Source organism: Hakea prostrata, chromosome 11 (assembly GCF_041222555.1).
Source record: "Hakea prostrata isolate BN-2017 chromosome 11, UWA_Hpros_2, whole genome shotgun sequence".
NCBI classification, from domain to species: Eukaryota; Viridiplantae; Streptophyta; class Magnoliopsida; order Proteales; family Proteaceae; genus Hakea; species Hakea prostrata.
In genome coordinates this window covers 13,376,350-13,402,916 of record NC_142610.1, presented here as the reverse complement: position 1 = coordinate 13,402,916, position 26,567 = coordinate 13,376,350, and the positions used below count along the sequence as shown (strand labels likewise).

The window sequence follows — 26,567 nt, the reverse complement described above, 5'->3', positions numbered from 1 at the left end:
TCAACCATAGAACACTCATCCATTACAATACAAATTTGCAGATTTCCTCAACAATTATTATCAATGTTTTTACTGGCAGTCCAAAATAACTGACAGCTTGTATATCGTGGTCATCTGATAAGGTTGATGTTTTGTTAAGGTTCTAGGCACTGTACATAGTAGTTCATGCTCCTTCCATTTTCGTAATGTCTGCCTGCAGAGGTAGTTTCCTATCCAATGTCAATGGCACTACTTAAATGACACTTGAGCCTCTTCCTGTTAAATAGTTCTATCTTATAACAAATCTCTGATCTCTCTTCTTCCAACCTCTTGATCTCCACTAATTAGTTGAACTGTAGTACAGATGTTTGCAAACATTTGTGACACATGTCTGACCACTGCTAGAGGGATCTTTTGTAGATAGTTGGTGCTTTTTGGTACCTGTTGGCAGTAGAACGCAATAATGCTTGCTGGAGGCAAGCTTGTGCGGCTAACAAGCAATGCATTCAAAATTACTTGTACTGTGGCAATGGGAATACGAAAGGTTACAATACCTGGCTTAAAATCAGTGAGAATGTTCTTAGTCAAGCGTGTTCTGCAGAAGGAGACTTCAATTTTGGGATATATACACAGGCTTTGACATCTGGTGTTGTTTCATCGAGCCAGTTCCTCTCTAAATATTGTTACTGTTTATGGTGGGGCCTGCAAAACTTGAGGTAACTAGACTTTTTATTTTTGTTTCCTCAATATTGGTAGAGTTTTCACTGTGTTTCCCAATGACATTGTAATTTGAGAGTAATGTACATGGACTACAGAATGTTAATCATACGAAGATTCTTTTTCAATCTTGATTTTCATACCATTCATGAGCTGATACAGGATATACATGTATTAGAATGTATCAAGCCCTGGCATTGTGTTACATGTGTGATCTGTAAATAAGTACCTCTAAACAATGCATATGCAAGGTATCCTGCCATTTCATAAACCTCAGAAGGGTCATGTTCGAAAAAAGAAACAAAAAAAAGGGTACTTGAATGGTAAAATGTTAGTTTATTTTAAGTCTAAAAAGTTATTACCATTCAGAGCAATTGTACATCTTCTCACACCAAATTAAGATTGATGTAGCATTACTCCTTCAATAGAAATTAGATTTAGGCCGTCTTGGATTTGATGAAAGGCTTTCCTTGAAGAAGTTATGTTATGGTCAAACCTTATTTGATACCATGTCTATGAACCATATATGGTATCAAACATGGGTTAAAACCACAAGTATTATTTTGAGTGTTCTCTAAGGTTTGAGTTAGTATGGAGAAAGTATCAGATTTTATCCAAGGTAGAGTCAAAAGTGAGACACCCTCCATTTCTAGCTGGTTAAACTGAGATTTAGAATAAGGAGGAAGAATAGGTAATAGGCACAAAACCATACATTCTGGTTCTACATTTGTTCAAATAAAATGCTCAAAAAATCCCTTCTTCTTCCAAATTTTCTATCTTCTCATTCATTACTTGTGTCACACCCCACCCGCCGGTCTCGGTTACCCGCCTGACACCCGTGGGTGCAATCCATCATAGGATCCATGGTCTTACCCATCAATAATAATGAATGCAAGTATAAATAAATCAAGAGCAAGAGCAAGTTCAATAATTAATAAAAAGTATTACAGGAGTCCAAATACTTCAATAAAATAATCAAATAAAGAATCAATGTAAAAAAAGAATAACGAGTTCAGCGGAAGCAATCAAAATAAACTAAATAAGTTTCTTTCCAGTTTCTTTCTCTAAAGCTAAATAATGGTTTTCTAACTTAGCAAGCAAGGGGGTTCTCCAGTTCTTCTCCATAGGATCTGCAAAATGTTTGGCAATCTACCTCCTTCGACCATCAAGGGGTGCTATAAGCACACTCCAAGCATCGGTAGGAGGTTTCGTGCACGCTATCTCCATCTCCCACTGACAGTGCCACATCTTCTTCATAGGTGATGGTTCGACCATACGAATCCTCTCCAATTGCCGACGGCGTGTAACCATCTATGCGGTTAGTATAACATACAAGAAAATGAATGATTATGACGAACTTAGTAAGGATAACACATTTCTCATCCACATGTCAAAATAATCAATAATACATACATGATATGAATGATATGCAATAGTATGAATGCTACTAAGATCTAACTATGCAAGTCTCTAGATAGTTGACATGCTTTAAGATATAACAACAGCCCTCCTCTGGGTAGGTCTAGTCACTCTGATCCCTCACGGACTGATTACCTCTATTGGGATCTTGGGTAAAGGTGTAAGTCCTCATCAGGCATCCATGGTTGGGGATTAAGTCAACACTCTCTTACCACGACCATTGGCAATGAGTACTGACGCATGTTGGGGTTTCTAATCCAATGCAAGTCATACTGGTAACACACTACATGAAGTCCAGATACTTCCCCTATGGCACCAACCAACTCGGTTCCATATCCTTCGCAACCTAGGAATAAGAATCCTCACAGATTGGCTACCGCTGTTAGACTCCACTCCCTAACCCTATGGTCATCCACATATTGTTGGGGCGGAATGCTCTCATGACTCCTCAAGATACCCGGTCCACTCATTGGACGTCCATGAGCCCAACCCTAACATATGCAACCCTACAATTGCATGAACAACAGTGGACCACTGAGTCTCCGCACGGACTGGTTACCGCTGTAGGATGAAATAGAGTCACATTACCATCGTCACGGGTCATCCAGCTTCAATTCCCCTACCGAAAGGTTAGTAGTATGTAGGGTATCTAGCCATGCAATTATAGAGTCCCTAAGTATGTCATTCAGTAATCATGATGGTGTTGGAGGCATCAATGAGCATATGTCCCATAACATAGCCCTTTGATATCTCAAGCCAAGATATCCAAATAGAATACCCTTTCCATCACAACTACACTACATCTTCACCATCATACCATAACCAGTTGCTCAATATCATAAATGATAAAGTACATAAAAGAACATCACAAATAGCAAGTACACAATAGTATTATCATGCTTTATACAGTTACAGCAAGGTACATAATTAGTAAATAGTAAAGAAAGCAATTGAATCATCATGTACATGTCATTGCATATAGACAAGAATGTATGTCCATACCTGTAAATAAGTAAAAGCTTTCTAGAGTGCTAACCAATCACAATTAGAAGACCTTCAGTAAAGTCAGAGAACACCTAAACATAGGGTTACAAGATTATATAAGAGACATGAGTCAAATCGAGTAAAAGCCAAAAGTCACATTGCTACTGTGGACCCAGCCGGTTGCTTGGGCAAGTCGCTTGGCTCAAGTGACCGCCTTGAGCAACCGCCCCAAAAACAGACTGTTTCCTACTCTGAAATTCAGACTTTTGATCTTCCGATTTCAATCCGATTTTGGGATGATCTCAATCTGAATTCCAAACTTAACTAAGTCTATAACCAAAGAGCAAATAAAAAACCCTAAATTAACATAGATCCGTCACCCAATCATCTCCCCTGATTAAATCCATCCTTTATTCGAATGCAGGGATTCGTTTCGGACCTTTCAAGAACATTAAAAAGGGGATACAACTAACAAGATTGGGTAACCACTAACAAAAAGGAGGTGGATCTACACCAATCAAAAGCTGAAGAAAGAGAATGGGTGAATGGAGATTCACATACCTCAACCAAATTCATAGAACAGAGGGGGAATGGTTTCAGAATCCGCACTTTGCTCTCCTTCCAACATGTCTCCACTGCCACCTAATTGTCCAAAATAGCAATCCCAAATATAATAATAAGTTAATAGGGTGAGGGTTGCTATTTTTAGAGAATATGGGCAAATTAGGGCAATTTCCCGCAAGCAAGACTTGGCGGTCGCTTGGGGCGGTTGATTGACCCAATTAACCACCTTAAGCAACCACCCCCTAGTACATTGCTGTACTTGGGTGCTTTGCTTAAGGGCTTGACACCCAACCTCAATTTAACCTTAATCAACACATGGGGAGGTCTTACCTTCTATCTGGACACTCCACAACTTAACCTGGCTTGACCTTCGGATTATTGGACCTGCAATACGGATTCTGGGTTAGAAATACGGGGGTTGTTACAACTTGTGGGATTATCTTCCTTTATTTCTTTCTATTCTACTAATGAAAAACCTATGATGAAGTCGTAAGTCCAGATCAGTGACTATCACTAAAACTGCATCTAATTTTTTCTTTCGGATGAATTAATAAATTCATTAACCACAGGAAGGGGGGGGGGAGGGATACAAAGAGAACTAAGGCTGAGCAATCAAATCAAAAACAAAACAGAAGGCACTACAAAGCTAGAAGGGTGAGCATATTATACAACAGTGAGTCCTAGTTTTTCACTCTATTCTTTTTCCTCTTCTTCCTTGGAGATTAGAAATCAACGAGGTAATCTTCATAAACTTGGTAGCAGTCCTTGATAGCACAATTGCTTCAGTAAATAATTTTTTTTCCGGATGAATAAATAAATTAGAATAGGGGGAATAAATTCGAAAGAAGCTCCAACTCTGGAAAAGTAAGCTTTTCTCCTTTGTGGGGAGAATGGTGCTTATCCACTCGGTCCTTCAATCCTCCTATCTCTACTGGTGTGGTATTTTTTCCCTTCCTAAATCTATCATCCATTCTCTCGAGTCCCTTTTCTGTGCTTTCCTTTGGAAAGGTCAGGAATCCTCCCGCTTCCTTCATCCTATTAGCTGGAAAGCCATTTGTCGTCCCAAATCTGAGGGTGGTCTCGGATTCCACCGTATCCGTGATATGAATATGGCATGCCTCATGAAACTCATATGGAAGATTGCCTCCAGACATGATTCCATTTGGGTTTCTTGGGTTTATGCCTATCTCCTCAAGAATGACTCGATTTGGACTGTTGCGATCCCCTCCAATCCCTCCTGGATTTGGAGGAATCTCCTGACTCTCTGTGATCGGGCCCTCCCTGCCATCTCTGTTAGTGTTTCCTCTGGTCTTTCCACTTCTCTTTGGCTAGATCCCTGGCATCCGATGGGTATCTTGTTCTCTACTCTTGGCCCCAGAACCGTTTATAACACCCGTATCCCAAAAACCGCCCCCCTCTCCTCATTCATCTCTTTTGGTTCCTGGTCTCCCTCCCCCCACCCCAGTCTCACACAGGTTTGGAGCTCCCTCCCCCCTTATCCCCCCTCCCCGATGACCGCATTGTTTGGCTGCACCCCCACTCTACCCCCTTTTCTACTACATCGGCTTGGAACCTCCTGAGAACCCCTTCTCCCTCTACCCGTTGGTCCCCTCTTGTTTGGTTTAAAGGTCACATCCCTCGCCATGCCCTTACTCTTTGGAGAACCCTTAGCCTTGCCATGCCTACCCAAACTTTTCTCATTAGCCATCACATTCCTGCCAACCCAAACTGTGCCATCTGCTGGAATAGTTCAGAGGATATTAACCACCTATTTTTCTGTTGCCCTCTTTCCCGCTCCGTTTGGACTCGTGCCCTTGCATCCATTTGGCCTAGATCCCGTCGTTCTTTTGGTTTTGCACATGAATGGAACTGGATCTTGAGAATCTTTGCCGGTACTTCTTCTTGTGACCTTGTGGGTAAGCTTGTCTTTGCCGCCACTATTCACCATCTTTGGTGGGAGCGTAACATGCGCAGATGGTCCTCCAAATCCCGTTCAATTGATTTGATTTGGAATGCCATCTCTTTTGATGTTTTTTCGAGACTGCGTTGTCTCCCCCACCCCCCTGTTGCTGATTCTCCAAGAAATAGGCTAATTGTTAGTTCTTGGAGTCTCTCAGCTTCTTTCTTACCCCTCACTTGATGTTTTTTTGTATTTGCTTTCTCTCCCCCCCCTATTGTAGATTCTCCAAGAAATAGGCTATTTGTTAGTTCTTGGAGTCTCTCAGCTTCTCTCTTGCCCCATTTTCATTGTTTCTTTCGTCTTTCATTGGCTTTTGGTAATTTAATTATTTATTCATCCAAAAAAAAAAATTAGAATAGGGGGAGGGGAAATAATAGAAAAGCGAACCAAAACAAAGAAAATAGGACTTAACAAAGCAAAATGCACAACATTAGCACAAAAAGTGGCATATAATCTTACAACAAAGTAAGAAGCACAACATTGGGACACCAGAATCAATTGGTCAAGCTAGACTGAAGCAATTTTTTGTTCAATGAGCCTTCATTATAGCAATGTAGAGGCCATCTCAGTAGGGACAGACGTTGCGTCGAGGGCTCCGAGGTGGAGCAAGCGGATGAATAACGACTATTGGCAAGCTACATGAATATTGTAGTACACATATAGGCTTTGTAGGTGTTGCTCAGAACTTCAAGTGAACCAAAGCCAAGGATCACTCTACTGTCATTGTCCATCTAGCTTCACTTCACCCAAGCAAAGAAGCGGAAGAGAAGAAAAACAGAGGGGAAGTGAAGAGAAGAGAAGAGAGAAGGAGATGACAAGGTAACGGGCTATCGGCTGCCATCACAATCTGGCGACCATCCAGCTCCACTTCATCAGACAAAGAGGCGGAAGAGAACAAGAAGCAAATGGGAGGGAAGAGAGGGAAGCAACCAGCAGGAGGAAGAGAGAAGAGAGAGAGGTGAGAAAAGCAGTGGCCGGCCACCATCACCAATCCTGCTACACTCCTTCAGGCAAAGAGTGGTGGATAACGAGAAGTAGAGAGGAGGGAGAGAAAGAGAAGGTAGCCAAAAGAGGGGGGGGAGAGAGAGAGAGAGTTGTCTCACTCCACTCCATCAGACCAACGAAGAGGTAGAGAAGCAAAGGGGGAGAGAGTGTGTGAAAGAGAGAGGCACCATTCTGCAGAAGAAAGAGAAGTAAAGTGGACGGGAGAGGGAAGAGGTCAGTGGGAAGAGGAGAGAAGAGAGAGAGAGAGAGAGATGGATAAGACAAATTTGAGGACACAGAAGAGAGACCGAGAAGTAAAGGGAAAAGGAGAGGTGAGTGGCATTGTTGCCTTTGCAACTCTTCTATTTAAACCAGTATTACCTCTCCGGCCTCCCTATTAGCCGATACCTTTGCTTCAAATAATCCCCTGTCCATCTCCCCTGTCCTTGTCTCCCCTTCAAACCAGTACCTTCCCGCCACTAATCCTAAACTCCCCTTCACCCCCTTGAACCCCTTCTCCATCCCTAAGCCTTTCTCCCCCTCCTCTGGCTCCTTTATCGATCCCGATATTTTTGAAACCCCATCGCCCCTCACTTCCCCCTTGTGTGAGATTCCTTCCTGCCCCATTCCCAACTGCAATATGGATGCCCCCCCCCCCTCTTGGTTAAGAATGTTTGATTTCTTTATTTGGAATGTTGGGGTCTTAATACCCTAGCAAAGCAAGCTGATGTTAGAAACACCATCAAATCAACAAAAGTCTCTCTTTGTGCCCTAATTGAGACTCATGCCCAACTAGATAATGACCAACGGATTGCCTGGTCTATTGCCCCCTCTTGGTCTTTCATTTCAAACTCTTCCCCCTCTATCAATGGTCTTATTTGGATCCTTTGGGATTCCTTGAGATTTCAAATCTCTCCCCTTCGATCCTCTCCCCAACTTATGCACCTCAACATCCTTGGCAACCACTCCCCGCCCTTTCTTCTCACCATTATCTTTGCCTTCAATCGTGTTGCTGATCGTGTGGGAGGAAATCAGATCTATCTCTTTTGAATCCCCAAATATCCCTTGGGGTATCGGCGGGTATTTCAATATCATTGGGTTCTCCCATGAGCAAGTCGGTGGCTCCTCTCCGGACCCAATTGCGATGGATGGGATTGCTGACCTTTGTTGGTTGGGGCACCCCCTTACTTGGTATAACCGTCATTCGGGCTCAGCTCAAATTGCCTTTAAGCTTGATCGTTTCCTAGCCAACGATTCTTGGCTCTCCTCCTTCCCTTCTTCCCATGCCTCTTTCTCTAATTCCAATCTTTCCGATCACTCTCCCTACTCTGTCCAAATCTCTCCTCCCATCTCCTTTGGCCCAAAGCCATTCAATTCTTTGATATGTGGACTGCTAGTGATTCTTTCATCTCCACTATTTTGGAAGCTTGGTTTAAGCCTATCCACTGCCACTCCCTTCCTCTTATTGCGTTTGCCCACAAACTCCACAACACCAAAGAAGAGCGAACCTCTCTTCTTTCGGCAATCTCGGCTAGAGTCACCTCCTACCGTTCAAATCTTCAACTCACTAATCCCTTCTTCAGAACGACCCTTCCAACCCAGCCCTTGCTGTTGAGGAAAAATCCCTCTCCTCTGAGCTCTCTTCCCTCCTCTCCTCGGAAGAAAGCTTCCTCCGTAAAAAAGCCAGAATCAAGTGGCTCGAGCTCGGGGACTCCAACTCTGCCTACTTCCATCGTTCCCTCAAAGCTCAGAACAATTTCAATTCCATCCCCTCCCTCATCTCCAATAATGGTACTTGCATTTCTAATCCTGCCAGCATCAAGGCTGAGATTGTCTCTTTCTTCTCCAAACTTCTCTGCCCTCCCTCGCTTCCTCCTCGCCCCTCCCCCCCAACCTCATTAACAAATTCGTCAACCCTTCCATCTCCTCCTCTCTCTGCGCTATCCCCTCCTCGGAAGAAATCCTCCTTGCCATCCGATCTGACAATTCCAATAAAGCCCCAGGCCCTGATGGCTTCAGTATGGGTTTCTTCCTTGCCTCCTGGGATTTCATTGAGAATGACCTTGTCCATGCCATCCGTAGCTTCTTCCTTAACCCATCTCAACTCTCTTCCATTAATTAAACGTTCCTTTGTCTCATTCCCAAGAAACAGGGAGCCTCCTCCCTCTCGATTTTCGCCCCATTTCCCTCTGTAACCTCCTTTACAAATTCATCTCTAAAATCCTAGTGAATAGACTAAAAAAAGGGCTTCCATCCCTTGTGAGTCCAAATCAATCGGCTTTCATTTGGGGTTGTAGCATCGCGGATAACATTCTGTGTAGAGATTGTTTGTGATTTTGATAGATCTGCTCATTCCCCGGCTGCGCTCCTTAAGGTTGACCTTCATAAAGCCTTTGATTCTCTCCGATGGGACTTCATTTGTGATGTCCTCTCTTACATGGGCTTCCCCATCCTTTTCATCCATTGCATTGAAACCTGTATCTCTTCTCCTCGATGGCTGCCCCCTTTCTCCCTATCTCTTCTCCTTAGCCTTAGAAGTCCTCTCCCATATCCTTTAATCCAAGATTGACCAGCTCCTCATCTCTCCCATTCCCAAGTGCAAGTCCCTTAGTCTCTCCCATCTTGCTTTGCTGACAATCTTATGATTTTCTCTAAAGCGGATCATCTCTCCATTTCCTCCATTTTCTTGGCCCTCTCGCAGTTTCGAGTCCCTCTCGGCCTTCGAGTCAACCTCGACAAATCCACCTTATTCCTCTCTGGCGTCCCTGACCATCTCCGAGCCTCTCTCCTCCTCCTTTTGGGCTTCAAGCCCGGATCCTTCCTTATGAACTATCGGTCCCCCACTCATTCCCGATAGACTCACCCATCACCACCGCCTCCTCATGCTTGATAATATCTGTAAGAAGTTGCAACTCTGGAAGGGTAAGCTTATATCCTTTGCTGGGAGTGTGGTCCTCATCCACTTCGTGCTTCAGTCCACCTATCTCTATTGGTGCGGAATTTTCTCCATTCCCAAATCTTCCATCCATGTTATTGAGTCCTTATTCCGAGCTTTCATTTGGATGGAGCAGGAAGCCTCGCGCTTCATCCACCCAGTCAGTTGGTCCTCCATTTGCCGCCCTACCTTGAAGGAGGCCTTGGAATCTGCCGGATCTCTGATGTTAACCTAGCTTGCCTCCTCAAACTCATTTGAAAATTTTCAGCAAAGCGTGATTCTATCTGGGTAAAGTGGGTCTACTCTTTCCATCTGGCAATCTGACTCCTCTAGACTGTTCCCTTACCCTCCAGCCCTTTTTGGGTCTGGAGGAAAATCCTCTTGCTGAGCCCCTGCGCCATCTCTGCTATTTCTACCTCCATCTCCACTGGCTCCTCCACTTCCTTCTAGCTTGATCTATGGCATCCCTTGGGCATTCTCTAAAACCACTTTGGTTTTCGAACTATTTATGGCACCCGTATCCCCAATTCCACCCTCTTGTCTTCATCTCAAATGGTACCTGAACACATCCCCCTCTCCCCATTCTCACACAGGTTTGGGATTCTCTCCCCCCCCCCCCGCTATCTCCCCTAGAGACCTCACTATTTGGCTCCCCTCCACCTCCACCTCCAAAACCTTCACCACTTCATCAGCTTGGAACCTTCTCAGATCCCATAGCCCTAAGCCCCCCTGGCTGCCTCTGGTTTGGTTCAAAGGCTTCATCTCCCGTCATTACCTTACCCTCTGGAGAGCCCTCAACCATGCCCTCCCCACCCAATCCTTCCTCATTGACCGCCACATCCCCGCAAACCCCAACTGCATCTTCTGTTGGAATGGTTTGGAAAACCTTGAGCACCTTTTCTTTTATTGCCCCTTCTCCAAATCTATCTAGGGAAAAGCCCTTGCTTCCATTTGGCCCCGCTCGAGGCGATCATATAGGTTTTTTAGAGATTGGTCTGGGATTTTGAAAAACTTTTCAAGCCCTTCCATTTGCGATCGGATTGGTAAGCTAGTGTACTGTGCCTTGATCCATCACCTTTGGTGGGAGCGCAATCTTCGGAAATGGACTTCCAAATCCCGCTTTATAGACAGGATTTGAAACGCCATCTATTTTGATGTTTCTTCTAGATTATTAGCCATGCTCCATCCCCCTGTTGACGATACCCCAAAGAACATGCTTATTGTCTTCTCCTGGGGTCTTAGTTCCTCTTTTTGGTCTTCTGCTTAAAGACCTTGTTCTCTTGTTTCCTTTTGTTTAATATTATTATTTATTCATCCAAAAAAAAAAAAAAAAACTCTTCTATTCAGCTTCTCAGTGGACATCTGCTGCTGGTGGCAGAGAAGGGAGACCTGCAGAAAAGTCAAAGGAGGTTTTCAACAGGAGAGACATCATCGTAACCCCTACAACGTAGACCTTTCCCTGGGGGAATTGAATTAAACGAAGGTTGAAAGTTAGCTATACAAACAGAAAATTTGTGTGGAAAAGCAGGGTAAATCACCGTCCCCTATTCTCCAGTTGTTCTTTCTTCTTCTCCCTCGATCTGTCTTTCTTCTTCTCTCTGCCTAGTACTAGCTACTGATTCTAGTTTTTATTACATGGTATCAGAGCAATGTTTGAGCATCATTTTTTCCTGGCTTTGTTTTGCTTTCGATGGGTTTCATAGTGTTAGTTCTGTAGCTGATGTTTGAATATCTCTATTGGATATTTATATGATTCATTAGCTGAAAACAAACTTGGTCTCATGCTGGTTTTTTGTTATTGATTGAGTTGGGGTTCTTTGATGAGTCAAAATTGATGAGAAGAAGGATTTCAGATTTGAAGGTCAATTCTGTTTCCCATCGCTTTTATAAGTTGCAGGTGCAGGTCAAAATCTCAATCAAGACTACAAGCCATTGTTTACATAACTTGGTTTAAGAGTGTATTGGCTGAGCATGACATTTTGATTTCCGGCCGCAATCCTTTTGTGGTGCATTTTTTTCTACTCTTTACATGCTGTGATGATTTATATATTGTCATGGAATACTTTAATGGAGGAGATCCATATTCGTTGTTGAGGAATGTAGGATACCTGCTGAAGATATTGCAGACATATATTTCTTAAGTAGTGATTGTTTTGGAATGTATGCATTTGCTACATGTAGTTCATCGTGATTTGAAATCTGATAATTTGTTGATAGCTCATGATAGTCATATCAAGTTGATAGACTTTGGTCTTTCAAAGGTTGGTATCATCGACAGCACAGAGGATTTGCTTGACCTCTTTATTGGGAGAGGATGAACCACAATATCAGAATCTGAGAAATTAAATCAGCAGGAAAGAGAGGCAAAAACATCCAGCCGTGGGTATTCCTCATTATTTGACTCCAGAGATACTCTTAGGAACCGGAGATAGAAAAATGGTTGAATGATGTTCTCTGTGTGTTGTTCTTTTTGAGCTGATTTGGTGTTCCACCCTTTAATGCAGAGCATCCACATATTACTTTTGACAATGTACTGAATCATGAAATTTCTTGGCCTCAGGTTTTTTTCTTTTGCAGCAGCTTTTCTTTTCTTTTTGTCTTCTAATACCTCTATAACTTTCAGAAAATGAAGAGTCATGAGAGAGATAGAGTATGTGAACCAAATTTTAGGGTTTAGCTTGTAGGGATGTTGCCCTAAATTTATGCTCAATCAAGGATCCTCTCTCAAGGAACCATCAGTCTTTTAAGGCTGCATAGGCTTGAAATATGAGATTTTCTGAAGGAATTAGAGTTTAAAGTGATAAGGCAGTAGCCTAAAAGGGCTTGGCCAGGTTTAGGACCAAAGGGAATTCAGTTTAAGGGCTTGTTAGTATGCTGTAGTTAAAGTTCAGATCTGAAATTTAGGGTTTGGGTTGGTTTAAGGGCTTTCAGGCTAAGTTGGAGGGTCTATAGGGTTCAGTGGTTGCTGTAAAATAATTTCAGGTTAGGGTTTATACGTTTAAGTCTTAGAATTAAGATTCAGGTTTCAGTTAGCTTAGGGTAGAGACTGTTATGGTTAATTGATGTTTTTAGGGCAGTCCTAGTTGAGTTAGGTTAAGTCTAAAGAGTCTGCTGGGCTTAGTATTCTGGGAAAGGGGATGGGGAAGCTAATCGTAAGAGGGTGAGGTGATTGGAGTTGGGGTTGGGAAGATATAGGTGTTCTAGGGTAAGGTAAAATTCTGCGTTTCTGGTTTTCTGGGTTTACTAAGCTGCCACAGGTTAGAGAAGAAGAAAGGGGAAGGGGGAAAAGGTTGTACTGAAGGTTTAGGGTTAGGGTAGGGTAGGGATGAACTAGAATTGGAAGGGGAGGGATTCTAACAGTGGCGCAAGGGTTTTGGGGGGGGGGGGCTGGGGATCTCTGCAGTAGAGGGGAAAGGGAGCGGGAGATTTGCGTGGGCTAGGGAAGAAAAAGAAGGGGCTGGAATGGGGAGGGGAGGGGCTTTACGTACTTGGGATTGGAGATAGGCTGCTGGAATTGTTGAATGATTTCTGAAAGTTGCTGAAGCTTGAAGAGAATGGCTGAATCGCTCACTCTAATGCCACTGCTGACCTCCCACCCAAAAAGGAAGCGCACAACTTTTCCTCCAAACTCAAAAATTTTATTAATCAATTCAACTAATGTTTATAGAGAATGGAGGCTTTATTTATAGCATCTAAAAGAAAAAAAATCAGTCTCAAACTAGGAAACCTAATTGGCTTCAAACTGACTTTCTAATTCTAATTCTAATTCGGACTCTGACTTGTAACAACCTCTCACATAAACAAGGACTCTATCATAACTTACTCTAGAGAAATCCAATTAGGTTTTTAAGAGTAGATGTGGAGGTCTTGATAAAAAGTAGATTCAAACTAGGGGATCCCAACACAACTAGGAATCACACCTAGACATGGACTCTGCAGTAACTCACAAAGTTCTAATCCCAAATTGGAAAATAAAAATAGATCTAGTGTCCCAAAAAGCACTCAATGGGATCCAGACCTAGGACACCACGAAATTGGCAAGATTACCAAAATATCCCTGACTCGAAATAAGGGTCCTAGGGTTTCAGGAAGTAACCCTAGGCTCTTCGGAACCTATGGAAACAGTTTACATCAGAGTCAGTTGAGGGCACTTCCTTTTTTTTTTTTGCCCAATTCACAGACTTGCTTTATTTTGTGCTTCCATTGTTTTTGGATTAGATATGGCACAAACATTAATTGTGCTACTAACATTTTTCACTTTATGTAATGGAGAAATAAATGCCATACCCTCTTCTGAGTCCTGTGCTTTTCCTTTCCAGTACATATATAGTGGCTTCTTTTCTACATTGTTCAGCTATGCCTTTTGCTTGACTAGTGTTTTTTGGAATTATTTTTTCTATGAATTATATCCAGGTTTCTACCTGGGGTTTGCTAATCAATTCATGGAAGTTGTCTCTTGTTTTATTTTGTTGTCCATATCTTAATTTCCATATGGGAAAAACCAACTAGTGCTTAGTTGCTGATTTATATATTCAAGTTCTTGGTCCTAACAATATTGTATCTTTTGGGTGCTTCATGTAGTACTCTTGGCCAGGGACTCCAAACCAGCACCTATCCTGGTGAGGTCATCTTTTCCATAGCTCTTGCTATCTTTGGGCTCATCCTTTTTGCACTCTTGATAGGTAACATGCAGGTAATTGTTTAGCCTTCAACCCCCCCCCCCGGCAGGGCAGTTGTGGCCATTTTGCTTTGGAATAATATAAGTCACTATTGCTGAAAGATACAAAACTTTATTGATGCATTAGTAATTTTTTACAATGGCAGTTTTGGCTAAGTCTTATTTATCAGAAACTGATACTAGAAGTTAGATGTAGCTCATACCATACTATATATTGTAGACTTTAGTCCTCAACCAAAGGATCAGTATTGTCCTTTGGGGTCATTTTGTTAATATACTTGACTAATCTTCTCTATGAGTTAGGTTTCTTCCTATACCTTTCCTGTTGTGGGGGGAGATGGTTATATACCATGTTTGTTTCTAGCTCTGTATTTGTTCTCAACCTTTTATGGATTGAAAACACCAGATTGGTCTCTGAACTGTTGCTTCCATGGTAGTGGATGTAGCTTCAGGTTTTCTTGATTCGCGTATGCTTGGTTATATGCGGATGAAACTGAATGTTGTATTTTCACAAATTTATATATGGTTGAAGTTTAAATTGACATAAAGGAAAAAAAACAATTTCAATTGATAATAAGAAAACATTGAAACTTCATTAACATGTGCATGACAAACAAAAAGTACATCCTGAAAGTAGTCAAATCTCAATTAAAGTTTTACAAATTACAAGTCACAATTTACGATTACATCCCCTTGAAATTCTTGAAATTTCACTGAGACATCACCGACCTCTGACTTAACTTCACTTTGCAGTTTTCACTTGGTAGCTTTTCGGTAGGTTCTAGTCGACTGAATTTTAGCGAAACTTAGTACCATGCCTGGAGCTAATACAAGGCTTACAAGCTAATATGGCTGAATTGATTTATGGATATTCTACTACAAATCAATATCTATGAGATAGTTACCTGGTTGACCAAATTCAAATTCAATATGCTGATGGATACTTGAATTATATTTTTGTCTGATATTGAATAATTCTAAAGATTGACTCTAAAGAGAAAACAAGATAGAATGCTGTTGATCTGAGGGCAATAATGAACTCTTGAAAATAACGATTTTTTTTTGGGGGAGGGGGGGGATGTGGAAAATTCCAATATCCCTTCAACCCTAAGCCTTGGACATGGGACAATGTAAAGTCAAAGTCCACAGTTCAACTCTTCTCTTTAAAGAAGGGGGGGGGGATGTGGAAAATTCCAATATCCCTTCAACCCTAAGCCTTGGACATGGGACAATGTAAAGTCAAAGTCCACAGTTCAACTCTTCTCTTTTAAATCAATGAATGCTGGAAGTCTTGGAGCTTCAGCTATTTATGCTACAGCTTCTCCATGAAGCAATATTTACATGCTTGGGAATTGTGATTTGAGAATGAATTTCAAAATTTTATGTTATGTATAATTACAGTTATGAACTTTTATGTTATTATTTCATATACAGGAAAATTAAATGTGTAAACAGAGCAGATATTTCTGAAGCAAATAGAATACTTTCTAATTATTTCAGTAACATGATGGCTATATAACATCAACGTAGCATTATCCCAACTGAATGGGGTTGGCTAGAAGGATCTTTCAAACAAAACTCGGAAAACTGAGAATCAAACAAAGGGAGATCGACCTAAGAGGAATGGATAATAAAAATGAAGAAATATCAGAAATATCAGAAATGTAAGAACTGTAAATGGAAAAATGAAAGTCAGATGCAAGAGGATATAGCTAAAAAATAAGGAAACTTTCAGCAAAATAGTGTTGGCAATGTGGATCCTTGCCTTCCAATAAGCTCTATTAGAGGTATACTCGGCACAAGACATAGATTATGCATATCATTCTTCACAACCTCATCTATGGTCATTCCTTTTGTCTACTTCAGTTGGAATTGATAACTCCCCCTTACCAGGGCCTCAGGCCATTGTTGAACATAGCCAAAACACTTCAGAAAACATTCTAGGAGCTTTCACTGATCAAGGCAGAGCCTGCACCAGCTCTAATACATTTGTTTTCCTCACTTTATCCTTCCCATTTTAATTCTTTGTGAAACATGATTATCTATGTCACCTTCTTTGTAGAAGAAAGACCATGTATCTAAAACAGTCATCTGGCTTTCTCTCTCCCTTTCTCCCCCCACCCATCCCCCTCAATTTTCATCATGTCATCATCCCTCCTAGTTTGGGCAAAGTTATATATCACATCCTTTCTCTTTGATCTACCAGATTCAAGGCCTGTTGTTTTGAAGGTCAATCTAGGCATCCCTAACTTGTGTTAATCCTTGGGATTGTTCATCCACCAAAACAATATCATCAGCAAGCGTACCTTGATATGTATCTTGGATGCTCTTGGTTGATTCATCTAAGATAAGTGCAAATAAAGAGGGCTTAGGGATGATCCTTTATGTAATCCAACTGTGATTAGAAACTCCTTGCCCTTGTCACCAATAGATCTTGCACTATTCACCACACCATTATACATATCTTCAGTAACCTCTATACAATTGATCAACACCCCTCTCTCCTCAAGAACAATGTTGGGTTAAATCTCTAGGGACTTTGTCATAGGCTGCTCCAGTTTAGTAAGGACCATATGGGGATCCTTCTTGCTGGCTCTACATCTTTCCATGAGTCTCCTCAATGGGTAAGATGCATCAGGACCATATGAAGATCCTTACTGCTAGCTCTACATCTTTCCATGAGTCTCCTCAATAGGTAAGATGCATCAGGACCATATGAAGATCCTTACTGCTAGCTCTACATCTTTCCATGAGTCTCCTCAATAGGTAAGTTGCATCTATTTTGGATCTACCTAGCATAAAACCAAATTTATTTTTTGAGATATGAGTATCCATTCTCAGATAGACTTCAATAACCTTCTCCATAGTGTCATAGGATGATCCATTTGTTTTATGCTTCTGTTTTTCCCTTATTTGGGTGAGTAAATCCATTTGAGAGAAGGGCTACAAAGCCTAAAACAGGAAGAGTAAACAAAAAAGAATGAGTTCCATGCCTCAAACAGGAGAAGCAATGGCTTGAAGTGTGACGGAGAGAAGACCCAGGATACAAATGGCATGCCTGTTCTTTTGGGTGTCAAGGCAAGAAGAAGCAACAGCTGCTGAGTGCTCTGCTTTAATTACAAAAGAAATTGATTCAAAATCCATTGGAGAGGCCTAGAGTTGATGGTCCATTCCCTGAAATCACGTTCATCCAAATATGATTGACGATAGAAGAAAAGACCTGATGCAGAATCATCACCAAATTGAGCTTCTTTTCTTAAGAATAGTCTAGGATTGGGTTACATATGTTTTTGCCTTTTTATATCATGGGTTTACTTCGTAATTGGCCAATTTATTGGACTTAAAATATGGGTAGAAAATAGGAAAATAGATTCATTTCATTAATTTGGTAAAGAGAACTGTCTAGATGTTTTTCCCTTATTATTTCAGTTTACTAGTCAATTTAAGTTATTTAGTAGGTTGAGGATTCGGTTAGGCCTTTCCTTTTCAGCATAGGAGTCTATTTTGGAGTGAATTTCTAAATCTAAGTCCTAATTTGAGTTGGAAACCGTGTGAGTCAATGTGGCTATAAATATAGATATAATTACTAAGTTGAGTCATGAATTGATGGATTGAATTTTGAATTCTATTTACTGCTGCCAGTTAGGTACAATCACATAACATGTCCTCTGTCTCTTATGTAATTTCTTCTCTTCTCTTCTTTGTTTTCTTCTCCCAAGAATATATTTTTTCTAATCTTCAGAGAAATAGGTTGAATTATCCCAAACACCAAGTCTTCTTTCTCTAGTCTTCTAAACTACTAAATTCCCCAACCCTAAATTTTTTATTTTTTTTGTTTGTTTTCCTTAAACCCTATCAAGATTGTACAGGAAAAAACCATCAAAATTCCAACCTTTTCGAATTTCGTACTTCCCAAGAAACTGAAATTTCCAACTTAGGTCTACATCATGGTACAAGATTTCATGAAGATTTGGCAAAATTTCATCAAATTTTATATAGTTTTGGTAGTCATCGAAATGAAATGGAGGTTGCAATTAGAAATAGTTTTGTCGAATTTTCACTAAAGTTCCGGTAATTTTGGTGAAATTTTGAAAATTCCACAGGTTGTACTGTACTGGGCTTATGGCTATAGATATGGATATGGTGGTTCATCTGCTGACTCCAGTAGCATGTCTGCATATGGGTACACGAATGGATCAGGTGCATCATTTTTGGACTCCATCTTTCGATATCCATAAGGATTAGCACAACTAGGTATGCTAGTTCCACGACTAGGTTACAGTCTATTAGTCTATAGTCGTACGACACATTCCCTGGGGTAGGATATCTACTTTATGTTGGTTATGCTACCTGTAGAAGGGCAGTGATGGACTATATGGATAACTTTGTCTAGCCTGCTTATGTCCAATGTTTAGAGTACTCTTCCATGACCCAGGGGATGGATCCAGCCTGACACATACTTGTATATAGGAATATACTACTTGTATTTGTTGTTGCATTTTAATAAAAGTCTTAGTATTGTCTTGCATAATATCCATATTTACATTTGAGAAAATGCATGTGCTAGACTTCCAGTTTCGCTCGTATATAGCCGAGCATGTGCTGATCTAGAACACCATTCTGGGTTAGGTTTAGTCAAACTAAACACTTCCATTGTGTTTATTAGCCTCAAATTAAGCTGGTCCACTAAAAACCCACCCTCAAAAACACCAAAAGCCCACCAAAATCTACCAATGAAAATTATGTTAGGGTCCCTTTAATTGGGCCTAAAGTTGGGTTGGGTCCCTTTAGTCTCTAAAATTACATTTTGGTCCAGCTGAAACTAACATCATCACGTAGGTGTTAACATTAGGCACAAAATGATCATAATACCCTTATCTTAAATTAAGGATAAAATTTACATCGGAGACCCTTTAATTGGGCCTAAACTCAGGTTGGGTCCCTATTGTCGCTTAAATTACATCTAAGTCCAGCTTAAATTAACATCATCATATGGGTGATAATGTCAAACATGAGACATGAAAGGAGCATAATACCCTCATCTTAAATTAAAAAAATGAAATTAGTATTTCACCCCATACCCTATTCTCATAAACCATATAAATGGGTGAAGGCTGTCGGAAATCACCCACCACAAAACATTAAAAAAAGGGGGAAAAGAATGAACACCATCTTTTCTCTTTTTTATTATCATTATTATTATTGCTTTGGGTGGGTGATTTCCTGCAAGGTGAAGGAAGAAGATGGATGAAGGGGGAATCCCTTCATCCACCTATATGGCTTTTGAGAATATCATATTGGGGGTAAAATTGTAATTTCATTTATTTCAATTTGAGATGAGGGTATTATGGTCATGTCATGTCTCATGTCTAACATTAACACCCATATGACAGTTTTAGTTTCAGCAAAACCTAGACATAATTTGAGTTTAGGCCCAATTAAAGGGACCCTAACATAAATTCCTCTTAATAAAATAAATTGAGTCGAAGGCATCCGTGGAGTCATGGATTCCCTAGAGGAGAGCCTGTGCCATCTTTAGAAGAGAAGGATATTGCGGAAATTTCAGTCTCCCATTCCGATCTCCAAGCAAGTGCAAGACCCCACTCCAATCCCAACCACATTCCCTCTCCTCTCCTCTCATCCACAAGCTTCCCCTATCCCCACCCCCCTGCCCCCAAAAAAAAATAATAAAAAAAAAAAAATATATATATATATATATATATATATCCTGTTTCTACAATTAGCCCCCTCCCTCACACAAGATTTCATTCCCCCTTCTCAAACCCTGTGGCAACAACCCTAGGATTCCCCCCTTCCTATTTCATTAACCTTCTCTCCCCCCTAGCCCTAGACCATAGTCCAAATTTCGACTGAGACGACTGAAATTTTGGTTGAAATCTCATCTTTTCAGAAAACTGAGACAAAACTGCTTGGGCAAAAAATTATTCCGTGGTTCAACCAGTCCGGCCCATTTACACTACTAACCCTGTCCTATCCCCTCTCATTTCTTCTTCTTCTCTCCTTCATAAGCTTGTGTCACCTTCTGGAAGTTCCAGAAAAGTAAGAACAGAAGTGCAGAAAGTATTCTAGATCTAATAGAACCCTATTCCCTTGACACCCCTCCCCTTAGGAATTAGAATCTGTTCACAGTCCCCTACCTTTGACCCCAGCATTCAGCCTTTGCCTTCCCCCCTAAACCCTGGAAATTCCAATAGTTCATCTTCTTAGTAGGAAACCCTAACCCAAGAATCAGTCATCTAAACCTTGAACCCTTTAAGGACTAGCATCTTAATCACTTAATTAGCACTTGACCTTAACCCTAAGCCAATCTAAAACCTGGAAAACCCTAAAACCCCAAATCCTAGCTAAAATATTCAGTTCTGAAATTGATAAAACAACAAGGTTTTCAAACTTAATTCTTCAAGCCCTAGACCCCTAAGCCTGGCTGAACCTAACCCTAAACCTTGTCCAACCCTAGCACCTATAAATCAATCAAAAACCCCTCAACTGTAGGGTATTGCAGCCCTAGAAGAGTGTTGATTCTCTGGAAGAGGATCCTGAAGTAGACCAAGATCCAGGGCATTATCTCAATCACCCAAACCCTAGATCTTGGTTCACATCACTTATATGCTCATCATAATATTGAACAAGTTCCGGCCTTCAAGTTCTAATCTCCTCAGAGGAAGGTTGTTGGGCAGAAAATCTCGTCCAAATATTGTTACTGATCATCAGGTCCAAATGATCTAAGCTTTTTGTAAGATTTGGAGCCTTTTTCTTCACAAACTGTTGATACCAATTGAGTTTATTGAGAATATTTCATCTGTATAACTGATTTTGTGATATTTCAGCAAGATACTGAAATTTAGGCGAAGGAAATGTTTGCCTTATTTCTCTCTCTATCTCAACTTATCTCTTGTCTAAACAGGGACAATTGTTGAAATCCCACAAGTCTCAAAACCATGCAACAAAGACAAACCTAGGCTTTTAAGCATGCATATACTCACTTACAACTTACAAGCATACTCAAAAGTATTCATACTACACATGTAACCTTTTCTTAGAAAATAGTTTCTCAACTGGCATCTTATTGTATCGGGTGATACATGCTAATGCTTACAATGCACATGTGGAGTTTCTGTGAGAGTATCAGTAGGTATCAACTGATATGGCTCAATACATACCAAGATGGTTGATACGAACTGCTACTTGTGGATATGGCCATTATAGGCCCATGTGAGTATCGGGCTATGCTTTGTCTTAAAGATCATAGAGTGGAGAGGATTTTAGCAAAAAAAGGTTGGTTTAAAACAAACTTGATCATTGTGTCTAAATCATGGTTCTCAATCTTACTTTTTGCTATAAATAAATACATTTAGGTAAAACTAAGTTTGTTGTTACATCAAACTTGATCATTTGCTAGAATTTGTACTCAAAACTGTCGTCTCTTATCTTTTTATATGTTGTTTTGCATGTAAGTATTTTCGTAAGTGTTACTTATTTATATTGTTTTTTGCTCCTAAAGTATACTACCATGTGTTCTCCATGTGTTTTTGCACCATTTGATATGTATCCATGTTATGATACATTTCTTAAAATCACCTGATCGATACTATACCCGACACAGATACTTTAAACCTTGCTTGCAAGTGGTCTTTATTGGGTTTTGTTCTTGTTAATATGTGTGAAAGAATAAGGAAACAGAAACATTTTAAAGACGTGAGAATCCTGAATATTTCCCCCCCGCCGGTGGTGTCCTATTGCAACAGACCTACCTTCAGTCCCTTGGTATCCGACTTGAGGAAATGAGGGTCAAAAGGCGCGACTCGGAGCAGTGGATGCATCACCGTTTGCTTCCACAAGATCTCAGGGAGCGAGTGAGGCGGTATGATCAGTACAAGTGGTTGGAAACACGTGGAGTGGATGAAGAAAGCTTGGTTCAAAACCTACCAAAGGATCTCAGGAGGGATATCAAACGGCATCTTTGTTTGGCTTTGGTGAGAAGGGTAAGTGCTTGTTCATTTTATCTATTTTCTTTTCCTAGCCTTTTTCTTCCTTTTGGTTGGGATGATTTTTGGTGCTGATGCTCTGACAAGGAGATGTTTCTTCATTATGCCTCTAAATTGAAGGAAGAGATCTATGGAAATGTATACTTTCATATTTTCTCTCATTAACAGGTTCCGCTGTTTGACAATATGGATGAACGGTTGTTGGATGCCATTTGCGAGCGGCTGAAGCCTAGTTTATACACAGAGAAAACATACATTGTCCGGGAAGGAGATCCAGTGGATGAGATGCTTTTCATAATACGTGGTCGCCTGGAGAGTGTGACCACTGATGGTGGTAGAAGTGGATTTTTCAACCGGAGTCTCCTGAAAGAAGGGGATTTCTGTGGAGAAGAACTCCTTACTTGGGCTTTGGATCCCAAATCTGCTTCGAACCTCCCATCTTCTACCCGAACAGTCAAGGCTCTAACAGAGGTTGAGGCTTTTGCCCTGATAGCAGAGGAGTTGAAGTTTGTTGCTAGTCAGTTTAGGCGCCTGCACAGTAGACAGGTTCAGCATACATTCCGCTTCTATTCACAGCAGTGGAGGACATGGGCTGCATGCTTTATCCAAGCTGCTTGGCGCCGATACTCCAAGAGGAAGTTGGCAGATCTTCGACGTAGAGAAGAAGACGACGACGACGGAGTGGAACAAGATAGTGCTGATGATAATGTTGCTAATGCTTCATCCAGTCTTGGTGCAACTATCCTTGCCTCCCGTTTTGCAGCGAATGCTCTACGGGGAGTCCAGGTACGTCGGAATTCCAAGAAAACCATTGATCTGGTGAAAGTACCAAAGCCTGTAGAGCCTGACTTTACTGCTGATGATGCAGATTGATTTTTCATATATACATATATTATTCATCTCTAAAAATTCTCTCTCGGAGAAAGCATCCATAGCCTTAGAATATACACCCAACAAAGTCATCAACTTGGAATCCAATTTCAAGTAGTCTCCCTTAGAAGCAATTGTATATTATATAACCCTGGGTTTTGCTAGTTTTTGGTGGATCAGCATTGTACTGTATTCTAGCAAGCACAGTGCATTAGTAAGATTGATATTCCAACCCTGTGAAAATCTCAACAACCAGCAGGATATTATGTTATTTCTTATTTTCTACTAATGAATCATTATTTTTTCCCTCCCCTGCTTCCATGATCACTGCATTAGAATCTAAAATGCAGATCAGTAATGGAACTGGGAGGTAATCTGAAATGTCTCTTAGAATTCCTGCAACACAGCAGTCTAGAAGGAACATAAAGAGCAATGAATATAAAATTAAGTGATTTTTTTTCTTCTTCTATTAGATGATTTCATTTGACATTATGGACTGTCTCAGGTTTCTTAGCAAGAATGGAAATTAAATATATCAAAAAATTGTACTGAATCCAAAAAATTCTCTTTTTTCATTTCTCAGCTTCCAAAAATAAATCATTCTTGAGAAACCATGACTGATGATACAAGCAATTCTCTTTGATGGGTTGAACAAAGCTTAACAGCTCCACATCAGATATCCAGGAGCAGAAGCAAGTTTTCTGCTGGCAGCAAACAAACCGATTTAAACCCTCTTTTGGATCAGTGGTGAATCATGTGTTGATCTTCTTTATTCTTTCAAGTCAATTATTAATGGTAGAAAATATATGAAACTCACAAGCTATGAGAAATTCTTAAATGTATAAATAAAAGACTCGAAAAATTCCACTTAGTATAAATTATAATCTCTGTTTCTTCTTTCCAATTCAAATTTCTAAGATTTCAACAAAATCCAAATCTACATGGAATTAAAGGAAGTCTGTTCGGAGGGCTTTCTAAAGGAGATTGATCCCATGATAATTTCCATATTTATAATCTATTGAAGATTTCTACAAATGGTTAGAATCACCATCAATTGAAATCAGTGATAAAGTTTACTCTAGGTGAAGAACTGTTCATGTGACTGGTTATGTGCTTGACTTGAAAAACAGTTCTTTGCAGAATAGGATGAAGAATTTATATATACAATATGATTCTCCCTAGACCTTATAGTGGAAAGTGCTTCATGTATGAATTTTATTATTAGTAGCATCTTCATCAAATCAGTCACAAAAATTGAGGCCACTATGCCAGAAACACATCCATTATATGTATCTATCTGCTTGTTTGGATTGATTACAAATCCAATACTAAAGGGTTAATATATTTGTAACAAAGATGGTTACAAAATAAGCTGTTGTAAGTTGTAAAACCTTTTTATTTTGCTTTCTTTACATGCATAAGCATCCTTCTCTGCAAGTGAAACTTGGGTCTCTTTATCTCTTCCCAAGAAAAAGGGTAAATCTTTGGTCCAATTCCTCTTCTTCTTCTTCTTTCTTTCTTTCTTTTTTAATGTGGGTATGAATCTCTACCTCTGAAACCCTGTTTCATAAATGGACAAGATAGACCTCCCTGAATGTATGGTGGTGGAAAAGAAAGGGGTTAGAGTAGGGTTATTGAGGGTAAAGGAATTGAACTTGTCTCATGTTTCTCATATATCTGGATTCACAAATTGCTTGAAGATGAAATGTAGGTGTACAGGAGGAAGCCATGTCAATGCCTATTAAGCCACAGCAATGCCCCACCACTTCCAACAACAGCCCAAGGAGAGCTCCTACCTGTAAGTTGTGCTCTAAATGCAGCAACAGACACAGGTTTCAATTATGTGCCAATGGAGTCAATTATGTGCCAATGGAGTTTGCTTGAAGACTCAGATATTAGAAGACTTCTTATGTGCAAATGAAGTTTGAATATATCTTTCTGCTTTCTTTCATGAGGGTTAACCCACCTCGGTTTCACTGGAAAGTGAAGTGGGAGTTCACACTTTGTCACGCTTTGTTTGTATTCTATGGGCTATGTACTCAGTTGCAGAAGCCCCAACATTGAAGGCCCTATTACTTGTGTGTGGGATGAAAGTGGCCAAATATCATTCCACAACGAGTTCATATCCTCTCCAATCAAGCAGGCCATTTAGGAGCTGAGCCAGGATTCAACATGGAGAAGGTGGGTGGCAAATAATGAGAGTTTTGATCCCCTCCCCTCAGGGTATATTGACTTTTTATTTTTATTTTTTACCTTATATATTGTGTGGTATTATGTAGGATCCATTGAGGGTTTCACATTTGAATTATTTGATCATATTTAGACGTTGGTCCACATTTATTAAAAATATATTTAAATTATTAAAATTAAAAAATTTTTCTTTACTAAATATAGGTGAATTAAAACATGGTGATCACTAACAAAAAAAAAAAAATCTTACAAAATCATCCATACCCAAAAAAATGCACATGATTTCAATGTTGAAAGGTTAAATGCAAATCACACGAATCATGGTAGTTAGTTACCTTACAAATCGTACTATTCTATTCACAATATAAAATAATAATAATAATAATAATAATAATAATAATAATAATAATAATAATAATAATAATAATAATAATAATAATAATAATAATAATAATAATAAAATAAATAAAAAAATAAATATATAATATAAAATAATATAAAATATAAAATATAAAATATAAAATAAAAACAATAACAAAAGAAATAGAGAGAGAACACTTGATTGTGGAGAAGATTTAGGAATAAACTCCCAACCTCAAGCTTTTCCAAGTTTTTTATAGACTGGCCAATCTGTGGTACCACGAGTAGGCCACGAGCAAGCCATGTGTCTCTCATTCAGGAAGGTGGGGAGGGGGGAGATGGAATGTGTCCTCCATCTAGAGAAGGTCACGTGTCCGCATCAATGAGGTGGGGAGATGGGATGTGTCCCCCACCTAGAAAGGATTTGGATTTTTTTCGCAGCTACATTGGTTTGTTGTTCATGATGCCATTGACTTTGCAACCTTATCTCTTCTTTTGCCCGAAAAAATCCAACCAAGTAAGATTGCAATTGGAGTCTGGATCATCTTTTTTGATGGGAATGCACTTTGTGCTCATCCGCAGCATTACAACTACAAATTATGTGGAGCCTACAAGTAAAAATAATAAAACATTTAAAGAAAAAAACTTCATTAACCTAACCCTGTGGGCTCCCTGTAATTCATGGTCAACAGCCGTTAGGGATCGGGGGAGATGATCCGCACTCCTACAATTGTGGGTCCAAACCTCTATAATTATGGACCTCCCATATGCTATCCTCTTCCTCAGTGGGGTCAGGAATGTCAGAGGAAACCACGGACGTCAAAGGTTTCAATAATGGAAAAGCCTATTCAATGAAGCCACCCCTTTCATTTATAATCTCAATGCTTACACGTCAGCTTAGCATATCCAGCCGTTAAAATA

At 40.2% G+C, this 26,567-nt stretch overlaps 1 protein-coding gene across 1 annotated transcript in view; it reads left to right on the top strand.

Annotated features, from left to right (window-relative positions):
- The window catches only part of LOC149000190 (putative cyclic nucleotide-gated ion channel 5), a 55,455-nt gene extending 32,035 nt beyond the window's left edge, over positions 1 to 23,420 (top strand). Inside the window, exons 5-8 of the mRNA XM_089139593.1 lie at positions 400 to 695; positions 14,124 to 14,235; positions 21,987 to 22,223; positions 22,395 to 23,420. Coding sequence (XP_088995719.1) covers positions 400 to 695; positions 14,124 to 14,235; positions 21,987 to 22,223; positions 22,395 to 23,099 — 1,350 coding nt within the window. The 3' untranslated portion in view covers positions 23,100 to 23,420. The remainder of the gene's footprint in view (positions 1 to 399; positions 696 to 14,123; positions 14,236 to 21,986; positions 22,224 to 22,394) is intronic.
- The last annotated feature ends 3,147 nt before the right edge of the window (positions 23,421 to 26,567 follow it).